Below are 20310 nucleotides of genomic sequence, written 5' to 3' on the forward strand. Positions count from 1 at the left end.
CAGTTCCAGACATCAGCGACTGCACAAGTCTCACTGGGCTGAGATCAAGGTGTCTGTATGGCTGCATTTCCTCTGATGGCTCTGGGAGACTCTCCCCTAGCCTTTTCCAGCACGTGAATGCTACTAATCCTTGCCTCATGGTCCCGCCTCATTCCAACTTCTGCTTCTCTTTCACATCCCCTTCTCTAACTCTGACCCTTCTGCTTCTCTCTTTTAAGGACTCTTAGGTTTATATTGGACCCTCTCCAATAATCCAAGAAAATCTCCCTATCTCAAGTTTTCATTTAATCACATCTACAAAATCCTTTGGGGCCATGTAAGGTAACATATTCATAGTTCCAGAAATTACTACCTGGACATCTTTATTATTTTTCCTGCCACATACATAAAGAACAGTTCAACTAGCAATGTGTCTACTGCATGAATGTCTTCCACAGGGTCCCTAATGGTGGTTTTCTGGCTCATACTATAATATTTATAGTTACCAGGAACACATTGTCACATTGTCTCTCAAAATGACCTCTTCCCTGTTGGATCAATCTTCTTCAGACTTTATCCATTGTTTTGAATTTTTCTGCCTGGGAGTCAACATTTTTAAGTTCAATTAATTCTCTTGTCTTCCTCGTCCCTCCCAAGACCTTGCTCCATAATGTTTATGGTCTGCTTGATAGCATTTATATCTGAGATCTAAAAAGTGGTCTCTAGAACTGAATATGACCAATGCAGAAACAGCAAAGTCAAGGCTAATGATAAAAGCTGAATTGTACTAGCATATTTGACCACCATTCTCCTTTTGTTCATTTATATTTTCTCATGGGTAAAGTGGGGTTACTGATAGAATCTTGGACACAGATTTTCACCTCCACACATTACATACCTTGCTTGTAAAATGGAAATGATTGTGCCTTAGAAAATTGAGGCGAGGATTTAATGGGATGCTCTACCTAACACATAGCAAGACTCCGTACGAGTCTGACTGCTGCTGTCACTTTCTACTAGGACTTCTACTGCCATCATCATTAGTCATGCATGGTCACAAAAACCCATGTCTTTCACATGTTTTCTTTTGTTTTAAAACTAAATGACAGAACCTTTGTTTTCCAGATCCATAAAGGACAAGTTAAGTACAAGGGTTTACATGATGTGGTAATCACGCATCCTATGACTTCATCACAGGTTTGAGGAACTGAGTTTTTAGCTGTGGATGGAGACGTCTTGCCCACTTAGATCATGTCATTCGTTGACCCACTTAACTGCAGTTGCCGATGTCTTGGGGTTTGTTCCCACTGTGGTTGCCTTACCCTTATCTTGTCTACAAGGGTGTTTAGCCTTCACGTGCATAAAGGCTTCCCAGCCAGTGGGCCTGCTAAAGAAAGTGTCGTGCACGTGAGATTTATATAATAGCAAGTCTGAGAGGTGTGAGGTGTTAATAAACATTGTCAGGATGACAACTTTTCACCCTGATACTGTGACTTCATTCCATACTCACTTGATGCTTTCTCTCTTAATTACCCAAGATGCTTTCTTAACACCATTTGAGCTTATTAATTTTCTCCAGAGCAGGCCTCAAGTGTATTGATTTTAATTAGCACTTGTTTCAACTTCATCCTTCTGCATATTTTGGCAAACTGTGGCACCTTGCAGTATTGGAACAGAGCAAGCTGCAAAATTCCTGGGGAGAGGCATATGTAGAATGTCATCCTGCAGAAATACTCTTCATGTCGTGTGTTCTCTTTCCAAAGAAATCTTGTTTTAGTCTAACAGATTTGCAGAAGATAAAGGGGGTTACAGGGATAGTGACGGTTACAGAATAGAAAATTAAAGCATATGTAATAAGCTGTTTTAAATTGTGAATGTGTTGTTTTCCAGAAGGTTTTTTTTTTTTTTTGGTGTGTGTGTCATGGAAACAGCCTAACATAACAAAAGAGTCTTGTTGCTCCTCCCACCTTTCCCATCCCTGCTTCTCTGTAGCCCACTCCCATTTTAATAACACAGAAGGGAGGCCCAGAAGTTTCTATTGCCATGAGACTAATGTCACACACAGTAGCAGCCGCAGAAAATTGCTAGGACATAGGCCTTCTTGTTTTTTAAAGTTTATAAACCTGTACAATTATAAAATTATTTTAATTAATTAATATATTTATTTGAAGGACAGAGAGAGACAAGAGTAGTATCATTACATTTTTCTTTTTTGAAAGATTTTTATTTATTAATTTAAGAGGTAGAGTTACAGTGAGAGGGAGAGACAGAGTGAAAGGTCTTCCTTCCATTGGTTCACTCCCCAAATGGCCTCAATGGCCAGAGCTGTGCTGATCTGAAACCAGGAGACAGGTTCTTCCTGGTCTCCCATATGGGTGCAGGGGCCCAAGCACTTGGGCCATCTTCTACTGCTTTCCCAGGCCACAGCAGAGAGCTGGATTGGAAGAGGAGCAGCTGGGACTAGAACCTGCGCCCATGTAGCAGGTGGAGGATTAACCTGCTACACCAGGGCACGGCCTCTCATTGCATTTTTCTTTGGGTTTCCTTGATAATGAATTTCATGGCTTGTCACGCAGCCTTCATTTACTTCAGTTTCTTCCTTTGTACAATTTTAATTCAAGACTCTTGCTCATTTTTTAAAGATGAATTGTTTATCTTTTTCTTTTATTCTTTCTTTTTTTATTTATTGTTTATTTGAGAGGCAGGAAGTTAAAATCTAGAGTGGACCCCAGTTTGAATCCAGGTGCTCCTATATGGGTTGTAGGTGTTCCAAACAGTTTCTTAATCCCCAGGCTAAAAGCCTACTCCTCATCCTACTTATTCCATGACACTGTAGCCTGTGGGCACATTAGAATTTCTTTTGTAAGGAAGAAATAAAAGAATTCAACTGGATTATAGTATAGAAAATTTTGACTCCTCTGTACCCTACATCTCCTCTCTATGTTTTATCCATAGCACTTAACACCTTTTAATATGATAAATATTGTGTTTATGAAAGACCTCCCCTTTCTGGAATCTAGACTCTGTGGGGAAAGGATTTTTTACTTTGTTCAATGCTGAATCTTCCAGGCCTGGAATAATAGTATCTGGCACCTGGTAGATGCTCAAGAAATATTTGTTGAACGAGTACATAGGAAAGAATTTTGTGCCACTGGCAGTGTATCTCCTGCCTTTCCTCCTTTGGGCATAGCCCACAGACAGGAGAACAAATTTCCCTTGTCTTTTCTCGACTTTTCTGTGGCTGTGACTTTCCAACAGATGAGAGAGGAAACCACCCTCCCAAGAACTACTCTTCATTTTGCAAGTCGGTTAATTCCTTTGGGTTTGGACAAGCTAATTACTCACTGAGAAATTCCCAAGGTAGAACACCAGAGGCAGAACTTCTCCTTATTCAGCATGTGGTTTATTGTCTCTTTGTAAGCAGTTACTTATTGTCACCTACTCCAAGAAGCAAAGGAATTTTCTGTTATTAACCAACATTTGCTCTCAAGTACCTTGACTGAGTGTCGTTTGTTTTTGTTTTTGTCTGTCAGATATATCAGTGGGAAAATAACTGCCAAAAATTTCCTCCCAGGCAAATGTTTGGCCTAGTGGTTCAGACACTGATCGGGACATCTAAATTACATGTGATAGGACCCGGGCTGAGTCCTGGATCCACTCCCCATTCCAGCGTCCTGCTACTGTGCATGCTAGGAGGCAGCACTGACGACTCAAGTAGTTAGTTGAGTCCCTGGCACCTACAGGGCAGACCTGGATTGAGTTCCTGGCTCCTGACTTCAGCCTAGCCCAGCCCCATCCATTGCAGGCATTTGGGGAGTGAATCAATGGATGAAAACTAACACACACACACACTCCCCCACCCCACTTGTCTCATAAATAAATAAGAATTTCCTCCCAAACCTCATGTTGAGCTCACATGTGTACAGACCACTGGTGTAACAGAGCCATTTTTCATTTGTTGAGGTTGGGTCTTCCAGAAGACAAAGTTTGAGTCTTCTCTGTATTCTATAATGGAATTAGAGTAAACATCAAAGGTGCACGTATGTGTGTGTGTGTGTGTGTGTCTGTTTGTGTATGAGAGAGAAAGAGTATATATAATTGTGTGTGTTTAATTGTTCATGTACTAAAAACTAGTATACAATCAGCCCTCCATATCCTCAGGTTATACATGCACAGATTCAATCAACTGCAGATCAAAAATATTAGTGGACGGGGGTAGGATTGCCTCTGTCCTGACCACATACAGATTTTTCTTCACATCATTATCCCCTAAATAATACACAATAATGTACATAGCATTTAAGTTATATCAGTTATTGTTAGTAATTTAGAGGTGATTCAAAGTATACAAGAATTATACTCTTGTAGGTTGTACCATTTTATTTATATAAGGCACTGGAGCATCCATGGATTTTGGTATGCACAGGTGGTCCTGGAATCAGTCACCCACAGATTCCATGAGATGGCTCTATAGTAATAGAATGAAATAGGTTATGAAGGATCTGGCAGTGTTATAAAATTTGCTGGGCCATGCTCTAAAAATTAAAAAATGAAATCAAAATAGTTAAAACGAAAACCTTTCAAAGGATATACATAGAGTTGTTAAGATGTTGAAATATGCTGCTTTTCTCCTGGATTTCTCAGGTTCATTGCCTTCCTAACTTGGATTGTGTGACCTATAGGAGAGCACTAGAAATCCCTAAGGCAGCAACCTCAGTTTCAGTGGTTTCCAATAATGGATGCTTCCTGTGCTCTTTGTAGAAGGTGGCTAAGGGCCAGTGCTGTGAGTTAAGCCGCTGCCTGCAGTGCCGGCATCCTAAATTGGTGCCAGTTCGAGTCCCAGCTGCTCCTCTTACAATCCAGCTCTCTGCTAAGGCCTGGGAAAGCAGTAGAAGATGGCCCAAGTGCTTGGGCCCCTGCACCCACATAGGAGACCCAGAAGAAGCTCCTGGCTTCAGATCGGCACAGTTCCAGCCGTTGCAGCCAACTGGGGAGTGAACCAGTGGATGGAAGACCTCTCTTTCTCTGCCTCTCCTTCTCTCTCTATGTAACTCTGACCTTCAAATACATAAATAAATCTTTAAAAAAAAAAAAAAGAAGAAGGTGCCTAAGATTTCATACTTTTCAGAGCTTATTCTGTTCCTGTGTCAGGGCCAATCCATGTTCTTGTCAGGCCATATTTGAATGAATACATCATCAAAGGTTGATTTGTATAGAGGAAGATGCTAGGCACATTGGTCTTGGTTCCCCTTCTTTCTCCCACCTTCCCCGCCCCGGTATGCATTTTGCACGGTAATTTCTATAAATCTCCCAATTATGGACATATTTACATGCTTATTTTTCCTTCTAGTGATTTGCTTTGTTATAGGGAGGATATTTTTATTAGAAAACACAGAGTAGTACTTCTGATTTTTCAGATGTTACAAAGGGATGTTATCTAGAAGCAATTTCAACCTTGCCACCTCAGCATTTACCTTCAACAGCTTTCAAGTAGCATTTCATTGACTTCTCAATTCCCTCTCCATTTACCACTTAATTCTTATAGGAGAGGTAAAAGCATGCTGTAGCGCATTTCCCTAATTTTGCTAGTTGCTATCAAATTTCTTTGCTTTTTGCTTGCCCTAAGAAATGGGTAAGATGGAAAAGTGTTGGTATATGATAAATCACCAACAGAAAAAAGTAAATGGTTTATGTGGCATAGAATATGTCAGTTTGAATCTATGGCCTTTCCCATCTCCTTCTAAAACTTGATGGTATGAAATACGAAGTAGCATTTGTCTGTATGGCTGAATCATTAAACATCTGTGTTCATAAAGTACTAATCTGGATTCTTCCAGCAGTGAGATCATTTTGTCCATGAATTTTGGGAAGGATTTAAATTGTAATTGTACCCTTTACAGTCCTATCATTTTATTCCAGTTAGGTATTTCTTCTACTCCAAAGCTCTTTGACTATTAAGTATTAAGACTTGTGTTTTATTACCCTTGCCATCCTGTCACTTTGGGGTCACACCTCATAAATGAAAGGAGGGAAATACTGAAGAATGGTGAGACTTGACAGCACCTTCAGAGATGCACAGTTGTGCAGAGTTGCTAATTCAGATTAGCAGAGTCTTGCTTTTATTCTTGTGGACAGGCAGTTAGGCTAGGGCCCCTTTGCTAAACAGATAAATATGATATATTTGTACTTTTATATGTAAAATAATATTTAATAAAGAGATCAACACATAAAAAGCAAAAAGACCATAGTTCAGCAGGAATATAGGCAAGGGCTATAAACAGTATTCAAATGAAAAGATGCCTATTTCATTTATATGCCATAAATTTTAAAATAGTCACAAATTATTAGAACCATAGTAGTAAATCACTCTTAATTATAACAATATATTTTTAGAGCCAGCATGGTTTTCTTGAGAGACAACTATATTTCTTATTATATGTAACATGGTTTTAATTTTCCTTTTCTAATAGGTGAAATGAGGAACGACTTGTATATCACCATAGAGAGGGGAGAATTTGAGAAAGGAGGGAAGAGTGTGGCCAGAAATGTGGAAGTTACCATGTTCATTATAGACAGTAGTGGCCAGAATTTAAAGGTATGTTAATAATGGGTGCTTTTTTGGTAAAACAATTGTATTTGCTTCATCTTTAATGCTCTCAATTTCTGTCTCACAGTGTTTTCTGTTTTATTTTTCTTCTCCAACTCTAGTTTTTTTTTTTTAATTCATTAAAATGCCTCTCAGAAAATTAAGTAGGAAGATAACAAATCTTTTACGTTTTGTTTAATTACTTGTATCAACAATTACCTTACAGCAGCTATTTTTTAAATGCGGTAATTTGCTATGCCATTTCATTTTTTCCCTTTCATCTACCATAGTATTATAGATGTACACTTTAACTCTGGCAAGCTTTTTAAACTATCATATTTTACCATATGTATTTTTTGGAGATGAACCCTCTTAAAATATATGTAAATCATATTCCATTTATTTTCTGTTTTATTATTTATTTATCTTTATTTGAAAGAGAGATCTTCCATCTACTGGTTCATTCCCACAAATACTTGTAACAGCCATGAGTGGGCCAAGCTGAAGCCAGGATCCCAGAACTCCATGTGGGTCTCCCATATGAGTGACAGGGACCCAAGTATCTGAGCTACCACCTGCTGCCTCCTATGGTGCACATTAGCAGGAAGCTGGAATAGGAAACAGAGCTGGGAGTCAAGTTTGCCTCTCTGATACAGGATGGGGGCCACCCAAGTAGCATCATAACCTCTGCACCAAACCCCTTCCCTGCTATTTATTATCATTTTGACCAAAATGAGCCTAAAGATAGGCTATTAGTAATTCACGTGATGATATCAGATTCCTTCATGGAAGAAGTTCTTACGAGCCCCTTCTTGAGGTACAGTTGCCCTTTCTAACATGAGAGTTGGTCCAGAGCCTAGTGCATCATGCACTGAGGCATGGAACAGGCTTTTGACTGTAGCACGTTGGGCACTTTGTCTCACAGTTAACTCAGTGGGGCACAGGTTGTCCCTCTCCCATGTGTCTCCAGAGTCCACGCCTGGTGCAGTAAGTCCCGAGAGACCAGCATCAGAATGAAACACAGAACCTGATGGAAGCCAAAAGAGAGAAGCAGAAGCCCAGGGAGGTAGTTTCATAGCAGGCGCTATGTGGGGAACAGACACAGCTGAATGATTGTTCCGCTGCTTTCAAATGCAACTTTGAATAAAGCTGTCTTTAACCTGCATGTTTCCTTTGCTAGGATTTTATCTCCTTTGGCTCTGGAGAGCCTCCAGCCAGCGAGTACCACTCATTTGTGCTTTATCATAACAACAGTCCCAGGTGGGCTGAACTGCTGAAACTTCCCATTCCTGTGGATAAATTCAGGGGCGCACACATCCGCTTTGAGTTTCGGCATTGTTCTAGTAAGTGTTGGTGGGTTGGCCCGTGGCTTGGTTGTATTCTGTAGTACTGGCATAGTCTGCTCACTGAGCAGTGCTGATGATGTAGGCTGATTTGTCGAGTGCTTACAACAAGTGAACCTGCGGGAGGACCAAGAAGAAGAAAGTGGGATCCTGAGAGGTAAGTGTGTTCTCTTCTTGAAAGGCAATGACCTCCATGAAACAGGGAGGAAGGAAGAGAACAAATACATATGGGGAACCTGCAGGGTCTCCTGAAATTGATGACTCATAGAAAGTAGCATTGGCTGATTCCCAGATGTCAGTAATCCCTTTGCTCTCAACTTTAGGTTACCAACTTGCTGTCAGTGGATGTGTGATTGAGGAAGGATGCCCACTGCCAGCGCCTGTGAGCCAGTCTAATCCAGCTCTGGCACATCCCCAATTTTAATTTTTTTTAACTTTTATTTAATGAATATAGATTTCCAAAGTACAGCTTATGGATTACATTGGCTCTCCCCCCCCCCCCAATGACTTCCCTCCCACCCGCAACCCTCCCCTTTCCCGCTCTCTCTCCCCTTCCATTCATATCAAGATTCATTTTCAATTTTCTTTATATATAGAAGATCAGTTTAGGATACATTAAGTAAAGATTTCAACAGTTTGTACCCACATAGAAACACAAAGTGAAAAATACTGTTTGAGTACTCGTTATAGCATTAAATCTCAATGTACAGCACATTAAGGTCAGAGATCCTACATGAGGAGTAAGTGCACAGTGACTCCTGTTGTTGACTTTACAAATTGACACTCCTGTTTATGGCATCAGTAATCTCCCTATGCTCCAGTCATGAGTTTCCAAGGCTATGGAAGCCTTTTGAGTTCACCGACTCTTATTTTATTTGGACAAGGTCATAGTCAAAGTGGAAGTTCTCTCCTCCCTTCAGAGAAAGGTACCTCCTTCTTTGAAGACCTGTTCTTTCCACTGGGATCTCACTCACAGAGATCTTTCATTTAGGTTTTTTTTTGTTTTGTTTTGTTTTCTTTTCTTTTGCCAGAGTGTCTTGGCTTTCCATGCCTGAAATACTCTCATGGGCTTTTCAGCCGGATCCGAATGCCTTTAGGGCTGATTCTGAGGCCAGAGTGCTGTTTAGGACATCCGCCATTCTATGAGTCTGCTGTGTATCTTGCTTCCCGTGTTGGATCGCTCTCCCCTTTATTTATTCTATCGGTTAGTATTAGCAGGCACTAGACTTGTTTATGTGATCCCTTTGACTCTTAGTCCTTTCATTATGATCAATTGTGAACAGAAATTGATCACTTGGACTAGTGAGATGTCATTGGTACATGCCACTTTGATATCCCCAATTTTAATTAATATTTATTTTTATTTTGAAAAGGAGAGAAAGACAGGCAAACAGGAATTTCCAATCTGCTGACTTACTCCCTAAAGTGACCACAATAACCAGGGTTGGGCCAGAATGAACCAGGAAGCTGGGAACTCAATCCAGTTTGTCACGTGCATGGCAGGAGCCCAACTACTTGAGTTATCTCACCTGCTGCCTTCCAGGGTACGCATTAGCAGGCAGCTGGAATTGGAAGCAGAGCTGGAACTCCAACCCAGGAACTCCAACACGGGATGCACGTGTCCCAACTGGCATATTAGCTGTTATATCAAGTGACTGCCCTTATTTTTATGTGTTTTAAAGCCATGAGACTGGATGAGATTCCTAGGCAGTAAATTTACTAAACAGTAAAGGAAAGGCCAAAGATTTGGGTATCTAGGGTTACTCCCACATTTAAGCTGGGAGAATGAGAAAGAGCCACTAAGTGATATTAAGAAGGAATAGATAGTAGGTTAGAGAATCAAGGAAAAATTCAATTCAAGAGGTGAAATGACAGGTAAATAATATGAGGACAGAAAAAATATTCTGTCTGACATCATGGAAGTCATTGAGCCCAATATGTGGTTTTATGGTGACGAATGTGAGTTCAGGAGTAAGACCAAGAGAAGGAAGGGAAAGCAGTAAGCATAGCCAAAGTTTTTGAGAAGCTTTGCTGTAACAAATACAAGAGCAGTGGTAATGGATAGGAAGACTTTAAATAATTGAAATGTCAGTTCTTCTTAACTAGATCTATAAATTCAACACAATTCCAGTAAAAATCTCAGCAAAATATTTTGTGGATGTTGAAAAATCCTAGGACTGGTCCTGTGGTGCAGTAGGTTAAGCTGCTGCCTCTGGTTCCAGCATCCCATATGGGCACCATCTCAAGTTCCATCTGCTCCACTTCTGATCCAGCTCCTTGCTAATGTGCCTGGAAAAGCAGAAGATGACCCAAGTGTTTGGGCCCCTGCCACCCAAATGGGAGACCCAAAAGAAGCTTCTGGTTCCTGGCTTTGGCCTGACCCAGTCAGCCCGGGCCATTGGAACCATTTGGAGAGTGAACTGACAGATGGAAAATCTCTCTCTCTCTCTCTCTCTCTCTCTCTCTGTTTCTCCTCTCTGTAACTCTGACTTTCAAATAAATAAATAAATCTTTTTTAAAAAAATATTAATGTTTATGTGGAAAAACAAAAGCATAATATTAAAGGAGAAGAACAAAGTTGGAGGACTGACTGACATTACCTGACTTCAAGACTTACTTGTAGCTACAGTGGTCAAGGCAGTAGTTTATTGCAAAAGAATAGACAAAATCAGTGGGACAAAATAGAGAGCCCAGATAAAGACTCTCATAAAGTAAGATGATCTTTGACAAAAAAAAAAAAAAACTAAGGCAAAACAATAGAGAGAGATAATCTTTTCAACAAATGATGCTAAAGCAAATGGACATTCACTTGCAAAAAATTAAGATAGGTATATCCTTACATCCAAATTCACTTAAAATGGATCAGAGACCCAAATGCACAACACAAAACTCTTAAACATCCAGAATGTAACATAAGACAAAATGTAAATGACCTTGGGTTAATGAGTTTATAGATACAATAGCAAAGACATGATCTATGAAAGAATAACTTAATTTTATTAAAATCAAAAATTTTCAAGTCTTTGAAAGTCACTGTTAAGAAGGAAAAGATAAGCCACAGATTGGTAGAAAATATTGCAGAAAACATATTTGATAAAAGATTTTTATTCAAAATACACAGAGTTCCTAAAATTCAATAAGTTTCTCTGTCTCTCCCTCTCTGTCACTCAGCCTTTCAAATAAATATAATAAATCTTTGAAAAAAATGTGTTAATTTACTAATAAGAAAATGAACAACGCAACTAAAATATGAGGCAGTTGTTTGGTGCAGTGGTTCCCATACCGTTTGGGAGGTCAGCATCCCATAGTGGAGTGCCTAGCTCAAGGTCTCGCTCCTCCACTTCCAGTCCACCTGCATGCTGGAAGGCAGCAGGTAAAGATTCAAGTGCTTGAGTCCCTGCCTGGTTTGACTTCCTGGCTCTTGGCTTCAACCTGACCCAGCCCCAACTGTTGAAGGTATGTGAGGAGTAAACCAGCAGATGGAAAATCTCTATCTGTCTCTCTGCCTTTCAATTAAAGTTAAAAAATAAATTTAAAAAAATTTTAAGATTGATTTATTTGAGAGGTGGAATTACAGAGAGAGGAGAGACAAAGAAAGAGAGAGAGAGAGAGATCTTCCATCTACAGGCTTACTCCCCAAATAGGTGTAACAGCCAGGCTGGGCCAGGCTGAAGCCAGGAGCCTGGAACTTCATCTGGTTTTCCCATGTGGATGCGTGGGCCCAAGGTCTTGAGCCATCCTATACTGCTTTTCCAGACACATAGCAGGGAGCTGGATTGGAAGTAGAGCAGCTAGAACTTGAACCAGCAGCCATATGAGATGATGGTGTTACAGGCTGCAGCTTTAACCCACTGAGCTATATCTTAACAGATACCTTACTAAAGAAAATATACCAGAACAGTTGTGTAGTGTAATGGTTAGGACATCATTTGGAACACCTGCATCCCATATTAGAATTCCTGGATTCAAGTCCTGTCCCTATTCCTGATAATGCACACCCTGGGAGACAGCAGATGACGGCTGAAATACTTGGGTCACTACCATCCACGTGGGGGACCCAGATTCCTTGGTTTCAGTCTGGCCCAGCCATAGCTGTTGCAAGTATTTGTGGAGTGAATCTGCAGTTGGGGGATTTCACTCTCTCTCTGTCTTTCAAATAAATAAATACATTTTTAAAAAGAAGATGTACAAATGTCAGAAAAACAGGAAAAGATGCTCTACATCACATATTACATATCATCAGCAAACTGCTAATTAAAGGAACAGTGAGGTACCACCCACACCTATTAGAATGTCCAAAGCCAAGAGAACTGACAACACCAAATGCTGGTGAGAATACGGAACAACAGGAATTCTCAGGCATTGCCGGGGAAAATACAAAATGGCAAAGCCAGTTTAGAAGGCAGTGTGGTGGTCTCTTGCCAAACTAAATATACATTTACACAGTATAACAATCAGGCTCCTTGATATCACATCCACACAAAAACTGTGGTGCATCTTTTGGACTATTATTCAGTACTAAAATGAAATGAACCCTCAAGACATAAAAAGGCCTGGAAAAGTCTTCAATTCATATTACAGAGTAAAAGAAACCTGTGTGGAAAGGCAACAGACTGTGTGACTCCAACTCCGTGGTGATCTACAGAAGGCAAAGTTAGGGAGAATAGAAAATTCAGTGATTGCCAATGTTTGAGGAAGGGAGAGATGAGTAGGCAAGTAACAGGAGTTTAAGGGCAGTGAAACTACTCTGAATGAAACTATAGTGATGGATCCATTATACTTGTCCAAAACCATAGATACACAACACCAAGAATGAATCCTGATGTCACTGTGGACTCTGATACTGATATGTTAATGTAGGTTCAGCACTTAGAACAAATGTGCTACCCTGCTGGGGGATGTTGACAGTGGAGGAAGCTGTATATGTGTGGAGGCAGGGAAATCTCTGTACCTTCTTATCAATTTTGTGAACCTAAATCTGCTTTAAAAAATAGACTATTGTAAAAGGAGGTCTGTGAATGGGGACATGGGATAGAAACCTTGGGTTATGCGAGTTGTTTTAATATGGAGCTTTTAGGACGTGGTTATTTGGCAGAGATGATTCAGCAGGGATGGAAGGGTCGTTGTAGGAGAAAGCAGGGGCAGCGGTAGGAATAGGGTCCTGGAGGGTGAGTTATGGAACCCTAGCCTTCACCGGGATCTTGGATACTTGAGAGTAGTTCCAGGGGGGACAAGTACAGGTGGGTTGTGATCTTACCTTGTGGAGGGAAAGTGAGTTGACTAAGTAAATGCAAGAAGGTTTCCCTCACTAAGGACCTCTCTGTGGTTAGTGTGTATGAAATCAGTTTGGGACAGCATAACCTGCAAGTTACATTAGAAGTATAGAGGTGTGAGGGACTGAAAGAAGTGATTGGAATGATGGACCAAGAAAATGGGGGTAAGACAGGAGGGGGGAAGGAGGGAAGAGTCTGTGAATTGGAGGACCCAGGAAGCTGGCTTATTGGAGTCACGGTACTAGAAAATGAATTAGAAAGTTAAAAGTAGAATCCGTACACTTAGAAGTTTTTATTAGCAAAAGGGGGCCATACTGTGTGAAATGTGACCATCCATTCATTGGACTAGTCCTAAGCTAATGGTCATGTCCTTTAAAGTTTGTTTAGTGTTTATTTTTATTTTACAATTGAAGGGACATCTGAATAAACTATTGCTTGTTTTTATCTTTGCTAATTTTGTCCATTATGGAATTTTTATTCTTTTTTATCTTTCTGAATTGAATATCACAGACCACACCAAAAAAGATAGTCAACTAAACTTAGGGAATTGTACCTAAATAAGTTTCCACATCTGAATCCTAAGTTCCAGATCGTTCATGTGGGAACTCTTACCAGGGATGTTTGCTGTGGTTTTGGCTTAACTTTGAAAAAAAAAAAAAAAATCAGTGTTCTTCTAGTTTCTCTCGGGGGTGGAGATTAATGATTTTAAAAGAGAGTCCTTTGATGTAATCACATTTTGGAGGTTGTTCTCTTGCTTGGAGCTCATTCATGCCAGGCAAAAGTCACTATTCTCTGCGTGAGCCCCCACTTCTCTGTGGCTAAAGGACAGAAGCAATGATAAAGGGATGATTTCCGATCTTCAAGACTGCATATCTAACTATAGCTTGCATCCTACTGTATCCCAAAGGTGAACTTTTTTCAAGTGTGAGACTCCTTTTCCATACTTGTGTGGCTAAGAATAACTATCCAGCCCAGAATAGTCTAGCAACCCTGGAGAACCTCGCCTTGCACATCTGTGTACAAGGACAGTCAGGTTGAACAAAATTCTGTTAGTGCTTTCTCCATGCTTTGAGAAACGCAGCTTGGTGGGAAGGACCAGACGGTATTTCAGAGAGCTTGAGCAAGTTGCCTGACACCCATGATCTCAGCTTCCTCATTTATAAATGCTTGCTAGGACCCTTCTCAAGTCTAGTCAGTGTAATTTTTAATTCAGCATCTGAAAGCCTCATTTCCGCCTTCCAGAGTGCTATGACAGGAAGCCCTTATTAGACTATAGATTGCACTCATGCAGCCTGCCTGGCTTACACTCTAAAGGCAGCATCCACAGGGCACAGTCTCTCCCATGTGCAGACATAGAGACAGAAATTCTGTCCTGGACCAAAGTAAAGCTGAAAGATTCCCTTTCTATGGGTAGCAAATTGAATCTCATGTTTTCATTTAGCATGTATTTATTGAAACCTTACTGTGTTCCTGGCACTCTTTGAGATGATAAGTTAAAGCCAACAAGAATCCCACCTTCAGTGGTGCTTATGTTCAAGAGTAAGACGTGAGACAGGAGAAGAAAAAGGCAATCCATAGATTTTTTTTTATTTATTTATTTTTATTTTTTGACAGGCAGAGTGGACAGTGAGAGAGAGAGAGAGAGGGAAAGGTCTTCCTTTGCCGTTGGTTCACCCCCCAATGGCCACAGCAGCTGGCGCACTGCGGCCGGCGCACCGCACTGATCCGATGGCAGGAGCCAGGTACTTATCCTGGTCTCCCATGGGGTGCAGGGCCCAAGCACTTGGGCCATCCTCCACTGCACTCCCTGGCCACAGCAGAGAGCTGGCCTGGAAGAGGGGCAACCGGGACTAGAACCCGGTGTGCTGGCACCGCAAGGCGGAGGATTAGCCTAGTGAGCCGCAGCGCCGGCCAGATTTTTTTAAAAAACATAACTTTGGGGCCAGTGCCATGGCTCACTAGACTAATCCTCCACCTGTGGCACCGGAACCCCAGGTTCTAGTCCCGGTCCAGGCGCCGGATTCTGTGCTGGTTGCTCCTCTTCCAGTCCAGCTCTTTGCTGCGGCCCAGGAAGGCAGTGGAGGATGGCCCAAGTGCTTGGGCCCCTGCACCCGCATGGGAGACCAGGAGAAGCACCTGGCTCCTGCCATTGGCTCCTGGCTTTGGATCAGTGCAGCGCGCCAGCCATATCAGCCATTTGAGGGGGTGAACCAATGGAAGGAAGACCTTTCTCTCTGTCTTTCTCTCTCGCACTTTCTAACTCCGCCTGTCAAAAAAAAAAAAAAAAACACTTTGGATACTGAGTCCCAAGAAGAGAATTAGACAAGCCTTGCAAGCCTTTTAACTGGAAGATCAGGGAGCAGGAATCTAGGGTTTAAGGGTGACTTCCTTACATCCATGTCCTCTCACTGAAACTGCTCTCAGTTGTGCAGAGGGACCTGTGGTGGGAGTTGTGGTTCTTCACGCCCATGCTTGTTGGCAGTCTGTATTTCTGACAATAGGGGTCTAAACATGCACTTCAGGAACCAAGTGATTTCTTTCTTTCTTTCCACAGCCAAGGAGAAAGGAGAAAAGAAGTTGTTTGGTTTCTCTTTTGTCCCCCTGATGCAGGAAGATGGCAGGACTCTTCCAGACGGCACCCATGAGCTCATTGTGCACAAGGTACCGTCAGTCTAATGTTGGTGACGGGTGTGAAACCAGGGCATGGTATCAACCCATTTCATTGTTATCACTTTGGGAGACAAAAAGTGAAAAGAATGCTCTTTTGTAAGATTGCTGGGGGAAAATGTCTTTTCGAAAAGTATCATTTCTGTATTCTGTGACATTTCTAAAAAATTGCAAAGATAGTTTATTTTTTCATCTCAGTTTAGGGTAGGTATTTGGATGAGTCTGTATGTCAGTCTTCAAGTCCTTTCCACTACTGTGATAGGATTAAATAGACCTTACAAATAACTTTTTAAATGCTGCCAATACATGCATTCTTACCTAACTCTGTATATCCCCAGATTTCAAGTTAGCAAGATCAGTGTTTGTTTGCTTGTTTGTTTGTCTGCCACTCTAGCTAAGAAAGCAGGGAAGCATCTATATTTTTGTCATGATAACTTCAGAGGTTAGTCTTTTAAATCAAGAATTGCCATAAAAATATTTAGAACAAAGTGTGCTTTGGTAGGTAACAAAAAGAAAATTGACAAAGGAAGAACCCCACAGGAATTGTCTGAGAATACTAATAATAATGTAGTATAAAATAAAAATGTGTTTTCAAAGTACACCAGCATTTTCTCCAAAGTATTTCTCCCAGGGGATTCTCTGCTTCCACAACCATGCCAGGTTCCAGGCCCTTCTCTGCTATCACCTGTGCTAACTGGTCCTGCTGACCCGTGGTTTGTCCTGCTCTTGTCCAGGCTCCATTAGTGTGAATCATCTAAGGGGCGGATCCTACCAGGTCACTTCCCCATGTGAGAGCCATCTGAAAGTGCCTCTCTGCTGAGAAATAAATCCCAGGCTCCTCAGAAGTGCCCAGCTGCCACCTCACCACCTGCTGCCTCTTCCCGAATGCTGCAGCCACACCCAGCTCTTCTCCTTTCCACTCCCGAAGCTCCTCTGCTTGACGCTGCCCTTAGGACGCTCCCCTGCCCTTCCTCCGACTGTCTCTTGTCCATCCGCTGAGGCTCACCTTGGCCATAGCCCCCTTCAGGACCGCCACTCTGGTCCAGTCTCCCCATATTTCCAGCTAGCCAAGTGCCCTTCTTCGAACTCCCTGAGTATCTGCAAACTTCTCTTACCAGTGTACTCGTCACACTGTCCTAAAATTATCAGCTGATCCCTTCACTTAACCTGCTAGACACATGAACCCCTGGAGAGCAACAGCTGTGTCCGAGGGGTTCTGGGCCACGGTTGCTGTGCTGTGAAGATGTGTTGAATGAATCCAGGTGATCACAAACACAAACTGTCTTTACTTTTGGAAAATTATTAATAAAATGAGTGGTGAAGCACCACACAGCTAATTTCTGTGTGTGTGTGTGTGTGTATGTGTTTGTGTGTGTGTCTTCAGTCATCCATTTTCTAGTCACTTGTTAGTATGTTTTCTGATCACAAGCTACAGGCTCTTCGGTAGGTCCTGGGAATACAATGGAGAACAAATAGTCATATCCCTTTATTTCTGGCACTTACGTTCTCACTACTTCATGAAGTGGTCTAAGGGACTTACTATTTGCAAATGCAGAGAAAAATATTTTAAAGCAGAGTAACCAGCATAGCAACAGAAACCTAATGTACGAGTCCCCCGCCATGCCCTGTGTTTGTCCCTGTGAGGTCTAAGGCTCACCTGGAAGAGATATGTGCCAGGTAATATCTTCAGGTGCAGTTTTTCAAAAGGCACAAATGGTATTTCCTATAGATAGCTGTGTAACATTAAACCTTGGCTCAGAAAAGGCAGGGCTGAGATCATTAAAACTGGGCTTCTGACTTCCTAATAATGTATAGAGGAGTGAACCATAGTGTATAGCAGCCTCACGTAAGATTATCTTACAGTGGTCAGAGGGTGCTTCTTCGGCAAGTGCTGGGTTTCCAGTGAAATCCTGGCCAACTTCTAAATGAGTGTGAGCAATACCAAGGTTCTGTTTGCTCCCTGGATCCATAAGCCCAATGCCAGAGCACAGTAGCAGTGCTTGCTGCTCCAGGGAGCATTTAGCGGTCCAGCTGACGCTGAGTCTCACACAGAAGCCTGTCAAGCTGCCTACTGTCAGGGCCAAACCATTTCTCAAAAACAGAACTTGGAATCAACATAGGTCCTTGCACAGAATTCTCATCCATTTGCGCTTGAGGCACTTAAAGGACAGGTGTTCCCAGTGATTGTCCTCAACCACAGGAAGGATCAGGGTGGTGCATGTAGGTAGCCTGCTGGGGGCAGAACTACCTGTGTATAGCATTATCTCCCCAGGAAAACCCCAAGAGGCTAAGCTTTCTTATGAACCAGGATTTTTTAATTTGATTTTTTAAAAAGATTTTATTCATTTATTGAAAGTCAGAGTTAAGCAGAGAGAGAGAGAGAAAGTCTTCCATCAACTGGTTCACTCCGCAAATGGCTGCATCGGCTGGAGCCAAGCTGATCTGAAGCCAGAAGCCATGAGCCAGAAGCTTCTTCCAGGTCTCCCATGTGGGTGCAGGGGCCCAAGGACTTGGGCCATCTTGCACTGCTTTCCTAGGCCATAGCAGAGAGCTGGATAGGAAGTGTAGTAGCCAGGACTCAAACCGGTGCCCATATGGGATGCTGGCACTATAGGCAGCAGCCTTACCTGCTACCCTACAGCACTAGCCCCACGAACCAGGAGGGGTTTTTTTTTGTTTTTTTTTTTTTTTTTTTTTTTTTAGTAACTGTTACTTAAAGAGCTGCAAAGCCCTTGCCAAGTATAGCAACTTTTATCTTGGGTCTGGTCGATGCTGTGGTCTTCTTGCTTGTGCTGAGCCAATAAGTTCAGTTTCAGCTTAAGGCCACTTGCAGTTTGTGATTATAAAACCCATATTACCAGCATAATTCTTAGCCTTCCTCAGCCATGGCAGGAAGGCACACAGCCTGCTGGTAATTGCAACCTTGAATTTATTATTTTAGAAGAAAGAAAGAAAGATAGAAGTGGGGGGAGGCAAGAGAGGGGGATTTCACATCATTGGATTAACAAAATCTCATTTAATGTATCAGTGTTGAGATGACTGTGATGGGGATTGGGAAGCTTGGAGAAGCACTGGCTACCCTGCCTTCCTCCTTCCCAGCTTCCCTTAATTGATTACATGTTTAGAGTGGTTCCTAGTGGACATAAATTCAGAAATCTACAGAAGTCAGAGTACTCTTGCTCCAGAGGCATATCAGAGGTAACTTGATGAGTCATCAGTCAAGATGTTACCCTGCCGTGGCCCCTTCCCCACTTCAGAACACCAGTGATACCTCCAAGTGGTTGACAGCAAAGTCTGAAGCTACCCCTTCAGACTCGCCGGTTTGCCAGTTTCGGTATTTGATCATGCTGAATTCTGTCAGGAGTGTTGTGTTCCTTTAACTCTGCACGGATATTTTTGGCCACCTGTGTACCAGAAAGCAAGTAACAAAGTGATGCATGCAAGCAAATTCATTTTCCAAAAAGGCAAAGTCTTTGATGGAGAATAACGGGGGAATCCAAAAAGTTAAAAAAACAGAGACGGCTAGGAAGACAGCAGCTATGCATTCAAGCCCCTCACTCTAGTGGAGGGCTTTTAGTCACTCAGAGTATATTGTAAAATATCCTCAGGGCCAGTTAAAAAATAAAATGATACAGTCTGCTTGTGAGAAACTGGGGTGTTGTAAATTCATTATGGTCCAACAGCACCATGGCCAACATGGCCCAACACAACCAAGCTGCGGCTCTGCATGGTAGAAATCTGATTCCTGTCCTGGGATTTATTGGCTTCCTGCTCCAGTGTATGCATCTGAGCAGGGAAAGGGCCAGTGAGGATTCAGCCAGATAGAGTGTAGCTGTTTCTTGGTTGGAGAAGGATTAATCTAATGTGATGACCTTGACTGTAAAAATCTGTTGCAGGTTAATTTACTTCACCTGTGCTACCTAATGCTTTGCCCCTGGACTCTTTATGGCTCATATTTTTCCCCTCTAAGTTTTTAGTTTTCTAGATAGTGTCCTGGTTCCCAGCTCTGACAGTAGTAGTCCGGCACAGCTACCCTTTACTGGCCACTGTCTCTAAGGTGGACTTCTCAGATTTAGTTGGAAGCTATTACTCTCCACGTTTCCTGAACTATCCATGTATCTGGACAAGCCGGAAATATGTTTATATACCCCAGGCTTGTGTGTAGAGGAATTGATCAGTTAACCTTTGTGTCATTACACACTGTGAGAGAAATTTTAGAACACCTGCAAAATTTTTTAAAAGAATAAATAACCTGGTAAGTGTCTGGCATAAAAGTATATCGGGGGGGCATTGTGGTATAGCAGATAAAGCTGCCACTTGCAGTGCTGGCATCCCATGTGGGCACTGGTTCGTGTCCCAGCTGCTCCACTTCCAATCCAGCTCACTGTTAATGTGCCTGGGGAAAGCAGCAGAAGATGGCCCAAGTGCTGCATCCTCTACTGTCATTGTGAGAGACCTGGAA

At 42.0% G+C, this 20310-nt stretch overlaps 1 protein-coding gene across 5 annotated transcripts in view; it reads left to right on the forward strand.

The window, feature by feature from the left end:
* DOCK4 (dedicator of cytokinesis 4) overlaps positions 1-20310 on the forward strand; it is a 521894-nt gene that overhangs the window by 324489 nt on the left and 177095 nt on the right. For all 5 annotated transcript variants that reach the window (XM_017342765.4, XM_008258382.5, XM_008258384.5 and 2 more), the window contains exons 14-16: positions 6450-6574; positions 7746-7908; positions 15736-15842. In XM_017342765.4, coding sequence (XP_017198254.1) covers positions 6450-6574; positions 7746-7908; positions 15736-15842 — 395 coding nt within the window. The remainder of the gene's footprint in view (positions 1-6449; positions 6575-7745; positions 7909-15735; positions 15843-20310) is intronic.

The sequence above is a fragment of the Oryctolagus cuniculus genome, chromosome 3 (genome assembly GCF_051225735.1).
Source record: "Oryctolagus cuniculus isolate XC-2025 breed Fujian yellow rabbit chromosome 3, ASM5122573v1, whole genome shotgun sequence".
In the NCBI taxonomy this organism is placed as follows: Eukaryota; Metazoa; Chordata; class Mammalia; order Lagomorpha; family Leporidae; genus Oryctolagus; species Oryctolagus cuniculus.